The sequence below is a fragment of the Myiozetetes cayanensis genome, unplaced genomic scaffold, assembly GCF_022539395.1.
Source record: "Myiozetetes cayanensis isolate MyiCay16 unplaced genomic scaffold, myiCay2020 scf14, whole genome shotgun sequence".
NCBI lineage: Eukaryota > Metazoa > Chordata > Aves > Passeriformes > Tyrannidae > Myiozetetes > Myiozetetes cayanensis.
Genome location: NW_026087048.1, coordinates 12,857,345 through 12,874,237, shown reverse-complemented (window position 1 = coordinate 12,874,237; position 16,893 = coordinate 12,857,345). Strand labels below are relative to the sequence as shown.

The 16,893-nt window shown below is 51.4% G+C and overlaps 2 protein-coding genes across 3 annotated transcripts in view; one reads left to right on the top strand and one right to left on the bottom strand.

Moving 5' to 3' along the window:
• Positions 1 to 5,380, bottom strand: RLBP1 (retinaldehyde binding protein 1). The gene is made up of 8 exons (XM_050309578.1): positions 5,212 to 5,380; positions 4,304 to 4,347; positions 3,909 to 4,037; positions 3,422 to 3,623; positions 2,153 to 2,331; positions 1,318 to 1,476; positions 580 to 690; positions 1 to 469 (listed from the first exon to the last, which is right to left on the bottom strand). The coding sequence occupies exons 2-8, from the start codon at positions 4,313 to 4,315 to the stop codon at positions 311 to 313; spliced, it is 951 nt and encodes a 316-aa protein (XP_050165535.1). The 5' UTR covers positions 4,316 to 4,347; positions 5,212 to 5,380; the 3' UTR covers positions 1 to 310.
• A 2,190-nt stretch (positions 5,381 to 7,570) lies between these two features.
• FANCI (FA complementation group I) overlaps positions 7,571 to 16,893 on the top strand; it is a 23,911-nt gene continuing 14,588 nt past the window's right edge. The window contains exons 1-15 of one of the 2 annotated variants that reach the window (XM_050309575.1): positions 7,571 to 7,704; positions 7,787 to 7,859; positions 8,439 to 8,569; positions 8,994 to 9,150; positions 9,231 to 9,288; positions 9,727 to 9,768; positions 10,011 to 10,134; positions 11,039 to 11,124; positions 11,304 to 11,436; positions 11,677 to 11,769; positions 12,267 to 12,403; positions 13,231 to 13,411; positions 13,937 to 14,024; positions 15,198 to 15,328; positions 15,970 to 16,043. In XM_050309575.1, the coding sequence (XP_050165532.1) occupies positions 7,621 to 7,704; positions 7,787 to 7,859; positions 8,439 to 8,569; positions 8,994 to 9,150; positions 9,231 to 9,288; positions 9,727 to 9,768; positions 10,011 to 10,134; positions 11,039 to 11,124; positions 11,304 to 11,436; positions 11,677 to 11,769; positions 12,267 to 12,403; positions 13,231 to 13,411; positions 13,937 to 14,024; positions 15,198 to 15,328; positions 15,970 to 16,043 (1,592 nt within the window). In that variant the 5' untranslated portion in view covers positions 7,571 to 7,620. The remainder of the gene's footprint in view (positions 7,705 to 7,786; positions 7,860 to 8,438; positions 8,570 to 8,993; positions 9,151 to 9,230; positions 9,289 to 9,726; positions 9,769 to 10,010; positions 10,135 to 11,038; positions 11,125 to 11,303; positions 11,437 to 11,676; positions 11,770 to 12,266; positions 12,404 to 13,230; positions 13,412 to 13,936; positions 14,025 to 15,197; positions 15,329 to 15,969; positions 16,044 to 16,893) is intronic. The other variant, XM_050309574.1, reaches the window with a different exon arrangement.

Below are 16,893 nucleotides of genomic sequence, written 5' to 3'. Positions count from 1 at the left end.
TGTAGCCCTCCCTTCCCAGAGCAGACACTCTCCTGTCCTCCCCCCACAGCTCCAGGGAATGCTGTGGGAGGGGGCTGGTGGCCTTCTTTCTCTTCTGGCTTCCACAGGAAGGGTGCTCTGCCCACGAGGGACAGAGCTGCTGGGCAGCCCCGCTGCCTGGAGCAGGGAGGGGAGGGACAGGCGTGGAGCAACGCGCCCAGAGCGCCTCATCATGAGCAGTCACTCGACCAATGCTACAGAAAGGAGGTGGCTGGGGTTAGAGGGCCACCTCTGCTGCTACTGTACAGGGCAGGGGGAGCAGGCCCCTGCTCTAGAGAGCTGTGTCTTCAGACTCGATGCGGGGCCCAAAGAGCTTCTCTGCAGTTGCTTTGCCGTCGTACTTGGGCAGGTTGCCACCAAAGTCTGCCGGCAAGATGTCAGCATCAATCTCCTGGTAGAAGGACTCCAGCTCCTCCCCGTGCACAAAGACCTGGAGGAAGATGGAAGTGACCCTCAGCAGAGGACTGGAGCCATTCTTCCCAACCACTCTGTTTCACCCAGGGATGTGCCTTTGCCTCCAAGTCCCTTTCCCACACTCACCCTCTCCAGCAGTTTGCTCTTCAGGAATGGTTTGACCACGTTGTAGGTGGTGGTGAAATACCAAGGCTGGTGGATGAAGTGGACGGCCTTGAACCGTGCTGGGAAGGAGTCCTAGGATCCCAAACCGAGACACAGATGGTTACAGATGGTGCTGTCCGCCCAGATCTGGGCAGGCAGCAGTGGTCACCCCAGCACTGCCGTAGCTCTCCTTGCCCAATCTCCCCTTCTCTGTTTAATGGCCCTGGAGGATCAGCCGTCCCAGGAGCACCAGGAAGCTGAAGAGCCTCCTAGATAGCTCATTGTTCCCACTCCATGAGAAGGATCACATCTCTGCTGTCCTCCTTCCTGGGGCAGAACTGAGTCTTTGGCCTCTGGTCCGAGGACAGAAATGCTGAAGTGCCTGTGAGTCTCTATCCAGCCTGGATGGGGTTGGGCTGAGAGGCTGGTGAGGAAAGACCTCCAAGCCATGCCATAGGATGTTGCAAATGATGGTATTGCTTCTGGTCAGACTTTTGAGAGGGCAGGGAGATGGGGTGGGAAAATTAGGATCCATTTTGCAAGGATTAAGCCAATTAGCTGGCAAGGCAAGGAGAGGGTGATGGGGAACAGCCTCTCCATGATGCCTTCTCATTGTGCCAACGTGGTGGAAATCCCAAACCCTGCTGCCTCGCTTCCCTGAGCTCTCTGCTCCATCAAGGCCCTCTCTGCCACTGCTGGGCACAGACTTGGCCGCCTCACCTGCAGCATGTCCACCATCTTCTTGAGCTCGGAGGGTTTGATGCCTGACGCCTGCTGCATAGTAAAGCCCTTGAAGTTCTCAATGATGCAGAACCCATTGATCTGGGTCTCTTCGTTTTCCAGCAGCTTCTCCAAGATAATACAATAGGCACGAAGGATCTAATGGAGAAGAGACACAGCGGGGTCTTGTATGAGGTCTCATCTCCGACAGGAACCTCCCATAGGAATCAGGAGGTTCCAGGAAGATTCACATGGAATGTTAGCCAGGGTCTGCTTGTCACAGCCAGCCCCAGAACTTCAGAGCAGGGAGGGCATTTCAGGGGATGCTCAGCCACCACCACATTCCCTTTCAAGGTAGGAGCATCTCAGGTCTGGATCAATGATATGTTGCAACCAAATTCAGAGCTGAGCAGAAAACAGAGCTGAGAGAAGCAGTGAGTTACATGCCTGGAGACCTCTTCATCAAGAAGCCCTTTCTGTGGCCCATGCCTCAGTTTCCTCCTCTGCCCTGTACATCCCTCCTTTCTGAAGGACCTTGATTTAATGGCGTGGTGCCTTCACCCCATGCTGGGGGATGTACACCCCGAATTTGGCCCATGGTCTGCGCCTTGCACTGCACTGGAGGGGAAGGAAGTGGAACCCTTTCAGATGGACCATGCTCTTCCAGGCTTCCTCAAATGGTAAATTCAGAGGGCTACAGATTGGCTTCAACCTGGACGTGTGTGTGGACATGTGCATGTATGTGTAAGGATGCTGTGCTCAGACCTGCCAAGCAGGACCAGTCCTGGAGCGGGACCCCGCCCTGCTCTGGGAGCAGTGTCCGAGGTGAACTGACCTCGTCAAAGGTGATCTCCTCGTAATCCCAGTTCTCGATGTTGAAAAGCATCACTACCCGCCCATGCTTGTCCCTGCTGGACAGGATGCCGGGATAGCCGGCCTCGATGGTGCTGCGCACGGCCTCGGGGCTCAGGTTCTCAAAGAGCTCGGGGTACTGCTGGCGGAAGCTCACGTAGCCTGGGGAGAGGCACAAATTGAGAGGACAAGGGCTGCTTGCTCAGCCTCGGGAAGCTGGGGGAGCTGCCACAGGTGGGATGGACTGGCAACAGTGAGATGTCAGTCCTGAGCCCCAGAGCTGTGCATGGGGTCCACATAGGTCAGAACTCCTCCACCAAAGCGAGGGGAAAGAAGCTCAGCAGCAGACCAGCCCCGGCATGCTCAGTATTATCCTCCCCTTGCTGGGAGCTTCCCATACCTGCCTTCCCTTCAACACCTCAACAAGCAGATAAAGTAATTTTTCCCCTCGTTTCCCTTCTGTTCTTCCTCTCTATTTGGGTGACATCCCCCAGCTGCCCTCCCTTGGTACCCTGCAGGCATGAAATAAGGAATTTTGTCCTGGGAAAATGCAGGCAAACAAAACAGCTCGTTTGGGAGCCAGCACTGATAATTACAACTCATTATCTCCCAAGCTGACACAAAGAAGAGCAGAGCTGGAGCCAGGCAGGTCCCAGTCAGCAGGCACCCTCCAGGCTGCCTTCCTGCTTCGCCTCCATCCCTATGTGTCACTCCATCCATCCCTACATGGGAGGGGGTGCCCCAAGCCCCCCAATCTGCCCCCAGCCCTTGAAGTTCAGCATGCCAGGGATGCTGAACCCCCCAGGCACCGTGCACAGAAGCATCAGGGGGGTGCAGGACTGGCTCCTTACAGAGGGGTGACTATAGGGCATGTATAGAGCATAGGGAGCTCAAGGGGATGCAGCCCAAACCATCTGTGTTTTCTGCACAAATGAAACATCCTGCCACCACCAAATGCATTTTTTTTTTCCGTTTTGTTTGGCAAATTGGCAAGGAATGGGATTGCTCTGCTGTTGCAGGATACCTGGCATCACTCTCACTTATTTCTTTCCCCATCACAGCTCTTTCTGAGCCCCCCCAGCCCTTTTTCTGTTTATCCTCTCTCTTCATCCCCTTCCCATGCCAGGGTCCTGCTCTGCCAGCACAGCTCAGACTGGGGGCCTAGGAGGCACCAGCACAGAGCTGGGGGGAGGCTGCTGGTGGATGTGTACCCCACCCTCACCCAACATCACAGCCCTGGGCCCCTCCCCACCTTTCAGCAGCTCATAGGCCCTGTGGACATCGAACTTGCGGGCGCGGATGAAGCGGAGCAAGAAGGAGTCGTCCTTCCCCTGCACCTTCTCGGCCACCGCCTTGCAAACATCCTCGCCGCTTGCCTGCTCCTGCACCAGCTCCCGCAGCGCCTTCACCGCCACCTCCCTCTGCTCCTCCGTCTCGTTCAGCTCATCCTTCGCCTGGGGGGAGCAGAGAGGGCACCCGGCTCAGTGATGCCCCACACAGGTTCTAGAACACCCCAGAGGTCATTTAGGCACCCAAAAAACAAGGGAGGGCAGTCAAGCTCCTTGCAGCATCTCAGCACAGGGAGGGCAAGCTCACCCAAGTGCCCTGCTTGGAGTGAGTCACTTTGGGGTTAGTGCATCCCCAAATGTAAGAACTGGTCAAGGATCTCCTCTGGCCCCTGAGAAGGAGCAGGAGCCTTGGCCTGTAGCTGCCCCCCCACTCCCCACAGCCACCCTCACCTTCTGCAGGGTGTGTGGGGGGATCTTCTCGCACTTCCCGAAGACGGGGCCGTGGTCCTTGGTGGTGAGGCGCTCGAGCTTGGAGCGCAGGGCCTGCTCCTCCTCCGAGACGATCCGGAACGTGCCCGTCTAGGGGTGAGGAGAGCATGAGGGGTCTCCCCAGACAGCCCCCAGCTCCCTGCCCCACTGCAAGTGTCCTGGGGCAGGGAGAGCCTCCACACATGACCCAAGAAGGTGCAATGGGATGGGGATGGACTGTGTGCTGCCCAGGCTCCCCACTGTGGGCTGAGAGCAGCTGAGGGGGCAAGGGGTGCACAGGGTGAACCCCATCCCAGCACTGCAAGGAGGGGATGCTCAGAGCCTGAAGGATGGGGCGGTGTGGGGGCAGTACTCACAACTGCAGACATGTTGTCCTCTGTCCTCCGTCAACTGCAGGACACTGTGAGAGGGAAGGAGAAATCAGCAGTGACTGGTGATCCCAGTGGTCTCTGCAGTGCTTCTGTGCCCCATCCCCTGTCCCTCCTGCTCAGACAGGGGTAGAGCTGGGTGCTCAGAGAACAACCCCAACCCTCCTCAGCTCCATCACCTACTGTCTGTATCTCTGCCTGCCTGCAGAGATTGAGCAGCCTGGAGAAACACCACAGATGTTTGCAAAAGCAGCTTGAAAATAGGTGTATTGATCATCTGATACCTTCGTATGTTTTTCTCACTCTGCCTTTCCTCTGGAGGTTGGGGACATCTCAACAGCCTGCACTCACACAGCAGTGTTCTGTCTCAAACCACCTTCACAGGGGCAGAGGTGAGCACCCAGCTTTGGTCAGGCAGCCAGCTCAACCTTTTATTGCCTTTTGCTTCTACTACCAAAATAAATAATATCCCCAAAATAAATAATTAGCCCCAAGGAGTTTCCCAAAGCCTCGAGTCCAACTGCTCCAGCCCAGAGCCTATCACCAGTTGCAAGGCTGGACCATGAGCCTCTCGGCATCTTGCCAGCGCAGTCTGGGTGAAACACCTTGTTCCCATCCCTCAGGAGGAGGAGAACTGCCTTCATTCTATTTCCACCATCTCCCCCAGCCTCTGCTGGGCTGTAGGACCAGCTCTGAGCTCAGGCTGTGCAAGGGATTCTTGGCTCAACCACTTCCCAGGGGCATTCTCTTTCCCTCCAGCTCCTGGAGAAGGGACAGGCATCCCCTTTTTCCAGGCAGTAAAACCAATCCAAGCCCTGGAGGTACCAGGTTAAGCGAGGGTTAGATGACAGTCTTCAATGCAGTCCTTTCTGGCGGAAAGAGTTCTGGATACTCACCAAGGAGAAGAAAAGCTGAACTGTCCACAGAAGGTCAGTGCACAGGGCCGAGGTGGACACAGGGACGGTGAGGCCGGAGTGGAGCAGTGAGAAAGCCGGACGAAAGCTTTGTAGAGTCACCGGGTTGGGATTAGACCGTCACAAGGCATCAACTCACTGCAGCTTTGTAATTAAGTCAGCACAACCCAGGCAAAAAAACCCATTAAAACATTACAAAAGGCAGCTGAGGAGAGGGAAGGAGGGAGCTGGGGCTCGGTCGGCCAGCAGGAGCATGCATGGAGAGGCGGGCTGGGATGCTGGACCCGATTAACAAAGTATAAAAGCTCCTTGTTGTGTAACTCGCTCATTAGCACAGGGCAGGGGCAGAGGCAGGTGGTGGGCAGCCTGCCATCCCAGCCTGCTCCCCGGGCAGAGCAGGACAGGTCTCTTCCCCAGCTTCTGCCCCAAAAGCCCTGGAAAGGTCCTGCTGTGGATTTGGCTGTGTGGGCAGAGTCCAACTGTGGGGATGGGACTATGGCAGAGGATGTTCCTGGGACTGGTCTGTCCTGGGGCTCTCCAACTCCTCCCCAGTGAGGCCACCCAAACCAGCATCCACATGGGGCCCCTTTCAGCTTTTACAGTAAAAAAGCATGGCTAGAATTTTCACAATATCCTCAAGTGCTTGGATCTTTAGGAACTGGAACCCATTTCACTCCCAGGGTGATGCCACAGACCTGTGAGGGAGGGGAGCCCTGGGAGGTGGCAGGGACCACAGTGAGTCCACATGGGGGTGCAGCGGGATGGCAAAATAAGTTTTTCTAGGATGCCCCAGCATGCTAGAGCTGCATAGAGCAGGAGAGCCCTTGTAGTCTTAACTCTTTGGGTCCAGGATTGTGGGAACTGGGTGAGGATGTGGTGAGGACAGAGCTGTGCTCAAGCCCAGGAGAGGAGCTCAGCTGGGCTCTTACAGCAATGGGGATTTTGGGGAGGTGGCAGGGCCGGGCTAAGCACCAGAACAGGGCTGAAGTAGCTTACACAAGGCATGTTTTGTAATGCCTCTGGGATTTACGGATTTGGGTTCCACACAGGGATGTCCTGCAAACAGAGCTGAGACCCCAATGTGAGGGAGGGAGGAGGAGGAAGGCACGAGACTCCAGATGAAAAGCGGGGGTGCTGCTGAGGGAAAACTGGGACCTGTGCCAAAACCCTGAGCAATGCTGCCATGGCCAGAGGCACAATAGCCAGAGGCACTGGACACCACCCTTCAGAGGAGACCCTCAGCCCTCCTGACCCCTTTTAACACCAGCCCTGGTGCAAGGCTCAGCTCCCTCCTACAGCTCGTTGGACCTCTGTCTGCAGCCCAGCGGGCAAGACAGTGCAGTGACGTCAGTGTGAGGGTTCCCAAACAGACCCAAGAGTGCTCTATTGGGGTGGCAGAGAGCACCAGAGTGATCCTTGGGCCACCTGGGCACCCTGGTCCATGCATGCTCATCACAGATGAAGTAGTTTTGCAGACACATGTAGAACGCCTGGCATCACCAAATGAGTGCTTTCTCCTGGGAAAAGGGGTCTCAAGGAAAGGGGTGGCAGCCCCAAGGGGGACATACCCCGGCGTGTTGCGATGGAGCCCTAAGGGGATCTCTCTCCCAGGTCCGGTTATCCCCCTCCCCACGGGCCCTGGCCCTGGGCAAACCCGCTCCCCTTGCTCGGCAGCATCAGCTCGCACTCCACGTGAGCACGGGGTTTGCAAAAGCTCCCACGCTGTGCTGGCACCGGATCCTTTGGCTAAATCCCACTGCTTAAAGGCGGGCTAAACCTCCTGGTACACCCAAGGCCACCACTCGCACCCCCCGGAATTAAGGGGTTTTACTCGAATGTATCCTCACCCCACGTGCGTGGCACTCGCGGGGCCGGGTGCCACTGATGCGGGCTGGCCCTGAATGGGCACTTTGTGCCAAGAGCCCCAGTGCCCCCCACCCAAGCTGTCCATCCCACGTGCCTGCACCCCACGTCACCCAGCACCCCACTCTGCACCCCACGTGCCTGCACCCCCATTCCACACTTCTTCAACTCCACTGACATTGCCGCGCGGTGACCGCGCACCGGGAACAGATTGCCCAGAGAGGCAGCGGAGTCTCCCTCGCTGGAGACGTTCCGGAACCGCCTGGACACAGCCCTGTGCCGTGCGCTCTGGGATCACCCAACCCGAGCAGGGAGGTCGGACCGGATGACCCCGCCGCGGTCCCCTCGCACCCGACCCACGCCGTGACCCCGCGCCCCGCGGGACTCGAACCGGCGCACCCCGCGGGCGGCGGGGGAAGCGCGGCCGGGGGCGGGAGCTGTTTCCCGGGTGACGAGCGCGCTCTTCCGGGCGGGAATTTCGGGGCGAAGGAGGCGCGGCCCGGGGTGTCCCGGGGGTCCCTGGTCCCCATGGCCCAGCGCATCCTGTCGCTGGCGGCCGAGGAGGGCCCCGAGCGGCTGCAGGAGGCCCTGCAGGGCCTGGGCGAGGCCGAGGTGCGGGGGGGAGCGGGGGATGCGCGGCCCGGGCAGCGCCACGGGCGGTGGGGGCGGCTCACAGCGTCCCCTTCTCTTGCAGCTGGGCGAGATGGTGACCAGGCAGGCCCTGAAGGGCAGGGAGACGGCGGCTCTGCTGAGAGGGATCTTCAAAGGTGGGTGATGTCTGAGCTGCTCTCTGGGGGCTGCGGCTCCAGCCCTGCTCACAACAGGTGGGTGCAGCCAGTGCTGAACAGCACACGGAGGTGTCACTTTTTTGGGTAAAAACCCGCTCGTCAGGGCTGTCCCAGGGAAAATAGACATCCGAAAAAAACATGGCAGATAGCAAACTGGACTAATGGTGTTGTAATGAGCTTGTGGTGAGTGGGATTTACTTTGGGAGCACTTAGATACCTTGGAGTAGGACTGAGCTGGCCAGCTGAAAACTAAATTGCCAGCCTGGTTCTTCTTGACATTTTGGCAGTTCCTGATCTCTGGCATCAGGCTGAGTGATCCACAGGGTGTGATAACAGGGTTGAGTGCTTCGACTACTTTATCCAAGAGATTCTCATTTCCTGTGCTCTGTTTTTATTTTTTTTAATTTGTATTTATTTGTTTTGTGTCAGATAGATAAAATAGGGGTTTGCAGCCAGGTGACAGTTTATCCCTGCTGATTTCCTGTAGTTTAGCAAAATGTTGTTACTCACATCACTTCTTTTCCTGTTCTTTCCTCTCTATTATTTGCTTGCTGTAAGGCTCCCCCTGCTCCCAGCGAAGTGGTGTTCTCAGGAGGCTCCAGGTTTACAAGCACTGCGTCCCACTGGTGGAGTCAGGAGACCTGCATTTGGGCAAGGTGTCTGAAATCATAGGACTGCTGATGCTGGAGGTAAAGCTCCTTTGGGCTGGCTTTCCTGGGCTCTGCTGGGTGCCATTTCGTATGTAGATTGAGATATTTCACTAAGCCACTGAGGAAAATTAGTTGTGTCCTTTCCACAAATCTTCCATGGGCTAAGTTAGCTGGCGTTGGAATTCGCTCTGTGTGAGAATTTGATTATCTTTGGGTATGTAGCCTTAAAAACTCCAAACCTATAATCGCATCATCTTGATTTACTGCTCTGTTTCTATAAAGGGCAGAACAAACCAGGGAACTCAGGGCAGAACAAACCAGGGAACTCAGGGCTGAATTCCTGTTTAAGGGGAGCATTTCACTGTAAGAAATGTTGTCTTCAGCTGTTTTTGGTGACAGTTTGGATGTATATGTGAAATTCTGTGCGCAGCCTCAGGCTCTTTCCTGTTGCATGTCCTCCCAGGCCCGCCAGCTGCCAGGCCACGCGTTGGCTGAGCTTGCCAACCTGTTTGTGGATGTTATTAAAGGCGGCAGCCTCTCTAATGGGAAATCCTTGGAGCTGTTTTCCACTATTCTCACTGTACTGGCCAGTTCGAAGGAGAACCTGGCTTATGGGAAAGGTAACCCCCAGCAGCTCCTTCTCCTGCACCTTTGTCCTCCCTTCCTCTGGAACCAGCTCCTAAGACTTTTGGTTTTTCAGGTGAACTGAATGGGGAAGAGTTTAAGAAGCAGCTGATAAATACCCTCTGCTCCAGCAAGTAAGTACCTCTGCCAGCTCTTAGTCATGTGGCAAAACATTGTGTTTCACTGTTTTGAAAAAGGCATCACCATGAGCTGTGTGTCCTGTTCTGTCATCTTTAAATCTGTGCCCTCTGTGACAGTGTCTTCTCTGACTGGGAAGGCAAGGCAGCACCTGGTTCCCAGATCCTGTGAGACTGTTGCATGGACTGGTATCAGGAAGTGCTTGTTTTTATTCCTTTCTTGGTATTTATTATTGTAAGGGCTGGGCCAGTTCAGAACCATTGTAATTGTGGGTGGTTAGGGTGGTGCTGATGAGTTCTGGTAGAAATCTGGCTTCTAATCTTAATATCAGAATGTAACAGGGAAATGGTGACACTGAATAATTGTGTAGGAGGGAAGAGCTAAATGATAATCCTGCTTGCATTCAGTCTTCCAACATATCATTGTTTCACCAGGTGGGATCCTCAGTGTGTAATACATCTTGCCAACATGTTCAGGTAATTCTTTTTCCCTTCAGCATCAGCACTGCCTTGTGCTGTGGTCATGTCCATGTCCTATTTCACATGGAGTTTGGGGCAAGTAGGAATAGGTCTGACCATAGCAGGACCAGCCCCATGGGTGGTTGGCTGTGCAGGCATGTCCCAAGGGCTGGGCATGGCATTGTGGTTTTTATTCCATGTGTGAGTGAGCCTTGGAAAATTAAGAATATATTAATGAATAAGAATCTTTGATTCAACAGGGATATTCCACTATCAGGAGAGGAGCTGCAGTTTGTGGTTGAAAAGGTCCTCAGGATGTTCTCCAAATTAGACCTGCAGGAAATTCCCCCTCTGGTCTATCAGCTGCTGCTGCTTTCTGCAAAGGTAAAAGCTCATGGGAGCTGGATTTCCTCTAAGCTTATACCATCAGAAAAAAAATGTCCAGGCTGATCTATAGGCTGGATTTGGATAGGGATTCTGATTGTTCCCAAATCATGCTGTAGGGACACAGTGGGACATCAGTAGGTTTTCTCTAACTGCCTCTAGCCTGAAAAAGCTGACTGCTCAGGGAAAGAAAGGATCTTGATCTTCCTTGTGGGAAAAGAAGGAAGCCTTTGGGAAATAATGGATGAGCACAGACCTAGCAGACAGTGGAGAGGATCGGTTTTTTCACTGTTCTCAAGTGTGGTTTTGCTCACTGTCTGTGATCTGCACACTGTAATAATGGCTCATGCAGTGTGACTGTCCTCTGGGCTGTAGTCTGACTTGTATTGGGAATGTGCCATCTCCTGTGCATTTCCTCCAGAGCAGAGACTGCCAGGGACATCTCTGCCCTTTGACAGGGTGATCTGCCTCTTTTTCTTACTTCATTTGTGACCGAGTCAGTGCCAAAATGATCCAGTCAAAGACAAATTATATGTGTGTTATAGGAGGTCATTTGGGTCCCCTGGCCAAAATGTATTGTTAGATTTAAAGTTAGGAGTTTGAAAGCCTTCTCAATTGATTAAAACATAAGGATCCTTTCTAATTAGTAACAACTTAAAAAAAAAAGAGACAATCAGAGCATCTGAAAGCTTGAGTTTCTTCCAGCTCTTCAGTAAGTGCAGTCAAAAAAAATATGCAAACTGGAAATCTGAAAATGAGCCACACAGGAGTCCTCCCCTGCCTCAGCAATTTATGGAGGGAAATGAAGGATACCATGACATTTGTGATAGGTGTGGGAATAGGGTGTAGTTCTCTGGGATACTGCAGGCCCTGCAATGGCTTAATGTAATGTTCTGCCTTGCAGGGCAGTAAGAAGACTGTTTTGGAAGGAATCATCAGTTTTTTCAATCAGCTGGATAAGAGGCAGAAGGAAGAACAGAGGGTACCACAGTAAGTTCCTGCTCTGTCATCCCCTTTCTTTACTACCTGGGTATTTGTAGTCACCCTGGTCCTGTCCAAGGTTCCTTGAATTTGAATTGTTAAACCTTGTACAGATACATCCTCCTGAATCCATAAGAAATTATTTATGGCTTTGGATGGCTTGGTTTTTTTTCTGATAAAACTTACAGGTCAGTGGACCTTGAGGTAGCCACAACGCCCCTGGACCAGCTCCGCCACGTGGAAGGCACCGTTATTCTCCATATCGTTTCTGTCATCAACCTGGACCAGGACCTGGGCGAGGAACTAATCAAACATCTGAAGGTATGGCAGGATGAAGCCATTTCCTGTTGGCACTATTCTTGAAGATGTTGAAGCAGGGGTTTTAAAAACTTAGTTGGTTACCTGGAGAAGGGATTTAATAATTTTTATGATCACGGTCATGTTCTCTTTAACAAGTGTTTTGATATGTTTGAAGAGAAATGTACCTGATGGCTTTCTGAACTTGCAGGACACTTCAGTTGAAGATAACAAGTTTTCTGATTGTTCCTTGCTGTTTTCTAGACTGAGCAGCAGAAGGATCCTGGTAGAGCCCTGTGTCCCTTCAGTGTGGCTCTTCTGCTGTCGGTTGCTGTAAAACACAGGCTGCAAGAGCAGGTATGTGGGTTGTAAGCTTGCAGAGAACTTCCATGGGGATACACTCTGCACTCCTTGTAAAGGAAAGGAAGCCTGGTTAGGTAGTAGTCCCATCAGAATTAGGCTTAAAATGGTTTCAGGATGCTCGTGGGGAGGCAGTGAGATCATTGGTATGCTGTACTTTACTGAACACTAGAAAAGACCCCAGAGCAATATCACAATTTTACGGAGCAGTGATTCCTGAGGGCTGGTATTGTAGGATGAGAAGAAAAGCAGTCTTCTTTTTCTAATGTTTTGGCTCTGTGTTGGCCACATGAAAAGCATCTGGCAGCAGGTTACCCTCCTTGAAGCACTTAATGAGGCTAGTGTATTTGTCCTGAAAAAGAAGTGAGTTGAGATTTTTGGCAGGCAGTACTGGAACTTGTGCCCTGGCCGGTGCTCCTACTGGAACATACCCAAGACTATGCAGGTCCCATTTCAAAGATCATTTCCTCACACCTAATGATTTTATGTTGCAGATATTTGATTTCTTGAAAACATCAATCACAAGAAGCTGCAAGGACCTGCAGTTCCTTCAGGCCTCCAAGTTTCTGCAGGATTTGTTTCCTCAACAATATGATGTAAGCGCTGTAATTCTGGAAGTGGTGAAAAATAGGTGAGTTGTTGCCACGTGCTGCAGAACATTCAATGGGCTTTGGGAGGGGGGAGAGTTTCAGCCTTACTGAAATACTCTGGGATGCTAAATACTAAATACCATGTGCTGCCAGGGATCAGTGTCAAAATCCAAAGTTTTTATCCCCGTTTTATGTTGGTGAATTAAAAAAAAAAAAAACAAAACCAAAAAGGCAACAAAATGTAGCTGTACAAATCTGCTCCTTTTACCTCAAATCTCAGAATCTGGTGGTACAAAGGACTAAACTAATCAGGACCTGATCTGTTTTTCTTACTGAAACACAATGTGAGTCATGCTGTTGGCTGTAGTTTGTGTTCCAATCAAGGGATGAGGGATATGTTCTCTGTTTTCATCCCCCACATAGTTAGTCCTTTAAACGTGCTGTGGGATAGCTCTGGTCTGTCACCAGTTGTCCTTTAGTTTGATGGGAGGCATTCCTCTTCTGTCTTTTTCTCCAACTTGAAGATCTTGTGATCAGTAGGATACTTGTGCACCCTGACTGTGGCCTACTGTTATGTTCAGATCAGGCCTGAGTGCACATCATTCCCCATAGCAAGGAAGCCTTTGAACTGGAAAGGAAGTCTGATGGAGAACCAGGACTGCAGGAGGTGTTGTGCTGAGCACCTGTCCCTCAGCCTAAAGACAGTCACGGGGTTGTGAGGGATGTCATCCTCCCTGCTGTCATCACGTGTCTCACTGCTGCTTTGCAACCTGGACTGACTGCAGAAGATTTGTACCTCAGACTGCTCTCATTTAAACTTTCCTGTGACTAAGTTTTTCTTCCCTGGCCCATTTAATGTTTTCTTCAGTGCCTTTGGCTGGGACCACGTTACTCAGGGCCTGGTGGATCTCGGCTTCAGCCTAATGGAATCGTATGAACCAAAGAAGCCCTTCGGAGGAAAAGCTGCTGATACCAGTTATGGCCTTTCAAAAATGCCAGCCCAGCAGGCTTGCAAACTGGGAGCAAGTATCCTGCTGGAAACATTTAAGGTAGTGTATGTTTTGGAGAAGTTCTGAGCAGGGAGAGAACTGTGTTCTTATTCTCTCTTGGTAAGTGGTGTCAAAACCTTGCCTGCTGTATCCATCATGAGTGTTTTGCAAACAGTACTAGATTTAGTCTCCTATTTGACCCTCTCCAGCTGGAAGAGGCCATCCTCATAAAGACCTAATCCTACTCTGTTCCAGCTACTATGGTACTTGTGTAATCCCTAGTACAGTTTCCAAGAAACTACGGAGAAAGTAGAGAAAATCAGAGGTACAAATAAAATCTGACAAGGTGGGATTGAAACACATTCTTCTTCACTGAGCTGGTAAATTTGCATCCCACAGACGATTTGCCCCATTATGTTCTGACTGTGCCTCTCTGATGTGCTGGTTCTGATGAAATCTGAATTGATCTGTGTGGGATTTATCTGAAAGGGACTTCTGGTGACCACCCCAGCTTATCTGTCTTGTGAGGTACAGGAATATCTTCATGTAGTTTTGACTTTTATTTATTGTTCCTTCTCATTTCAGGTTCATGAGCCCATCAGAAGTGAAATTCTTGAGCAGGTCCTGAACAGAGTCCTCACAAAAGCAGCATCTCCTGTCACTCACTTCATAGGTAACAGGAAAGGGAGAAAAATGTGCCCTGCTCTGTGGGCAGTCACAACATAGCTCCTCAGAACATGTTAGAGAATCATAGAATGGTTTAGGTTGGAAGGGACCTCTAAAGGCCATCTAGTCCAACTTTCTCTGTAATGAGAGGGATTATCTTCAAACAGACCAGGTTGTTCAGAGCCTTGTCCAACCTGACCTTGAATGTTTCCAGGGATGGGGCACCCACCCCCTCTTTGGGCAACCTGTGCCACTGTTTCACCACCCTCTTTGTAAAAAATTTCTTCCTTACATCTAGTCTGAATCTACTTTCTTTTAGTTTAAAACCATTACCCCCTGTCCTATCACAACAGATACTGATAAAAAGTCTGTCCTCAGCTTTCTTACAAGCCCCATTTGAGTACCAAAAGGCTGCAAAAAGGTCTCCACCCAGAGCCTTCTTTTCTCTAGGCCGAACAACCCCAGTTCTCTCAGCCTGTTCCGTAGCAGATGTGCTCCAGCCCTCTGAGTACTTCTGTGCCCCTGCTCTGGACCCACTCATCTATGTCCTTTTTGTGTTGAGGACCCCAGAGCTGGACACAGTAGTCCCAGGAGGGTCTTGCCAGAGTGGAGTGAAGGGGCAAAATCACCTCCCTCACCCTGCTCTGCTTTTGATGCAGTCTGGGATGTGGTTGGGTTTCTGAAGCTCCTGCTGAAATGACCCGAAGCCAGGAAAATCTGTTGCTCCTTCTCCTCTTACTGAGGTATCAGCTGCATCAGATTACCTTGCATTCATCACAGGTGAAAAACACGTTTGCAGGCAGTTGCCATGGAACAGCTGACGCACAGAAAGTCTGTATCCATCAGTCAGTAACCTGTTCCACTTTCCTGGCTGTGCCTTCCTCCTTGTCCTTGGGCGAGTGCTTGGGAGCCACTGAGGCTGCTGAGATATCTGTGCTGCAACCTTTTCTCTTACACCTCAGTGCCCTCTGGTGGGGTGAGGCCCTTCAGCCGGGCTGGGAGAGTTTTACACTTGCTGCCTGCAGCAGACCTCAGGTTTTCCAAGCTCATTCTGTCACAACCTCTCCGTGTAGTGGAAGGTCTTCAATTAGTCTGTAATTCTTAGCTCTACAGACATCTTTTGCTCAGAGTTTTCTGGTCCCTTGGCATCAGCTGCTCCTTTTGTCCGTTTACTTTTCAGAATTGCTGTCCAATATTGTTGTGTCAGCTCCTCTTGTGCTTCAGACTTCATCCTCCAAAGTCACAGAGACCTTTGACAACTTGTCCTTTCTGCCCATCGACACAGTGCAGGGGCTCCTCCGGGCAGTGCAGGTAAAGCTTTGCGTTCCTCCGTGAACATCCTTGCTAGTTCAGTTTCAGCGACAGCTCTGGGCCACAATTATATGCATGATCTGATAACCCTCCTTATAAAATAAGCCTTCATCCTGTGCTGTGGTGTAGCATGGAGCTGTTCTTCAAGCATGGATTTGCATGTGCCCTCTAGCAAAAAGCATATGGTGCGGTGTGGCGTGGGACCGAAACTGCTCCGTGCTGACCTTTCATCTGGAAGATGCCCAGATGCTGCACCCTGTAGAAAACTAAGTATACAGTGTTTAGGTGAACAGCTGTAGCTGTCATGTTGATTTTTCTCCTTCCAAGCTCCATCTCAGTATTTCTCTTTGACTGGGCAGAGATATTACCCTGGTGTTAAACTTTTACCTGCTTTGTCCAACCTGGGGATAACATTTGTTTTCCCAAACCTTGCACTGTGTCCTCACTCACCTGCTAAGATGTCTCACTGCTACAGCTCTATGGGTTTCCTTTTCTATTTTAAAACATTTTGGGTCTCCTACTGTACTGATGACAGTGTTGGAAATGCAGGGCCAGATGGGCCTGAGGAAGATGAGCTCATATGCCCCGAGGGCTTGGCATGCCTTAGTGCTTTTCTCTCCAAAGGTTATTTTCCTTTCCAGCCTCTGCTCAAAGTCAGCATGTCGGTGAGGGACTCCCTGATACTTGTTCTCCAAAAAGCTATTTTTCCAGGTAAGCTGGGAAGGGAATGCTTTGAAAAAATGTCTACAACGCATTTATGGCTTTGGAGCAGAAATATTTTTTTGTTTTGGCTAGGTGTCTTCTTGCTGTGTTCTTCCACAACTAGATAGTGACATCTCCTATCCCTTTATCCCAGGACTGTAATACAGTCACAGCTCTACTGAACCAAGCCCCAGCTGAATGGGCTTTGCAAATTCAAAAAGCTTTTGGGAACTCCAAATAAGCAGGCAAAATTAAAACCAATTCCAACGTGTGTCTACACAGCTGAGTACATCCAGGTGCTAGGGAGAGTCTGGAAGGAACCACTGATCAGAATGCTGAGCTGCCCCTTTCCCTCTGATCCCTTACAAGGTGGTGGAGAAGCAGCCTTGTTATCTTAGTAATGCTTTGAGCAAACCATCCTGCTGTGATCGTGGATTTTGTTGGGCCGTGGCTGCCTGGTTATGAATACTGAATTCAGAATTTAGGATTTTAATTCAAGGCAAGAGACTTGGTCTTGGGAAAGACCTGGGATTTCTGTGAGCAAAGCAAAACACCAGGTTTTTGCTAGGCATTTTCCTACTCTGAGGTCAGTAAGACTCCCATTCCAGCTTTCAAGGGACATTTAATACTTGGGCCTTGGCCTGGGGCTCTCCCTCAGTGTGAGCATTGCAAGGACAGAAAGGGAATTGAATATTATGGGAGTATAGAGCAAGGGAGTTCCCAGCAAACTGCCAAGCTCTTGACTGTTTGGGACTGTGCTCCCCTTTTGGGGAATGCAGTTCTACTGGGCCCAGCCACTCCATATCTCTGGTCTTTTTCTCATTGCTGAGTTGATCTTGTATTTATTCTGAGCTTCTTGCCTC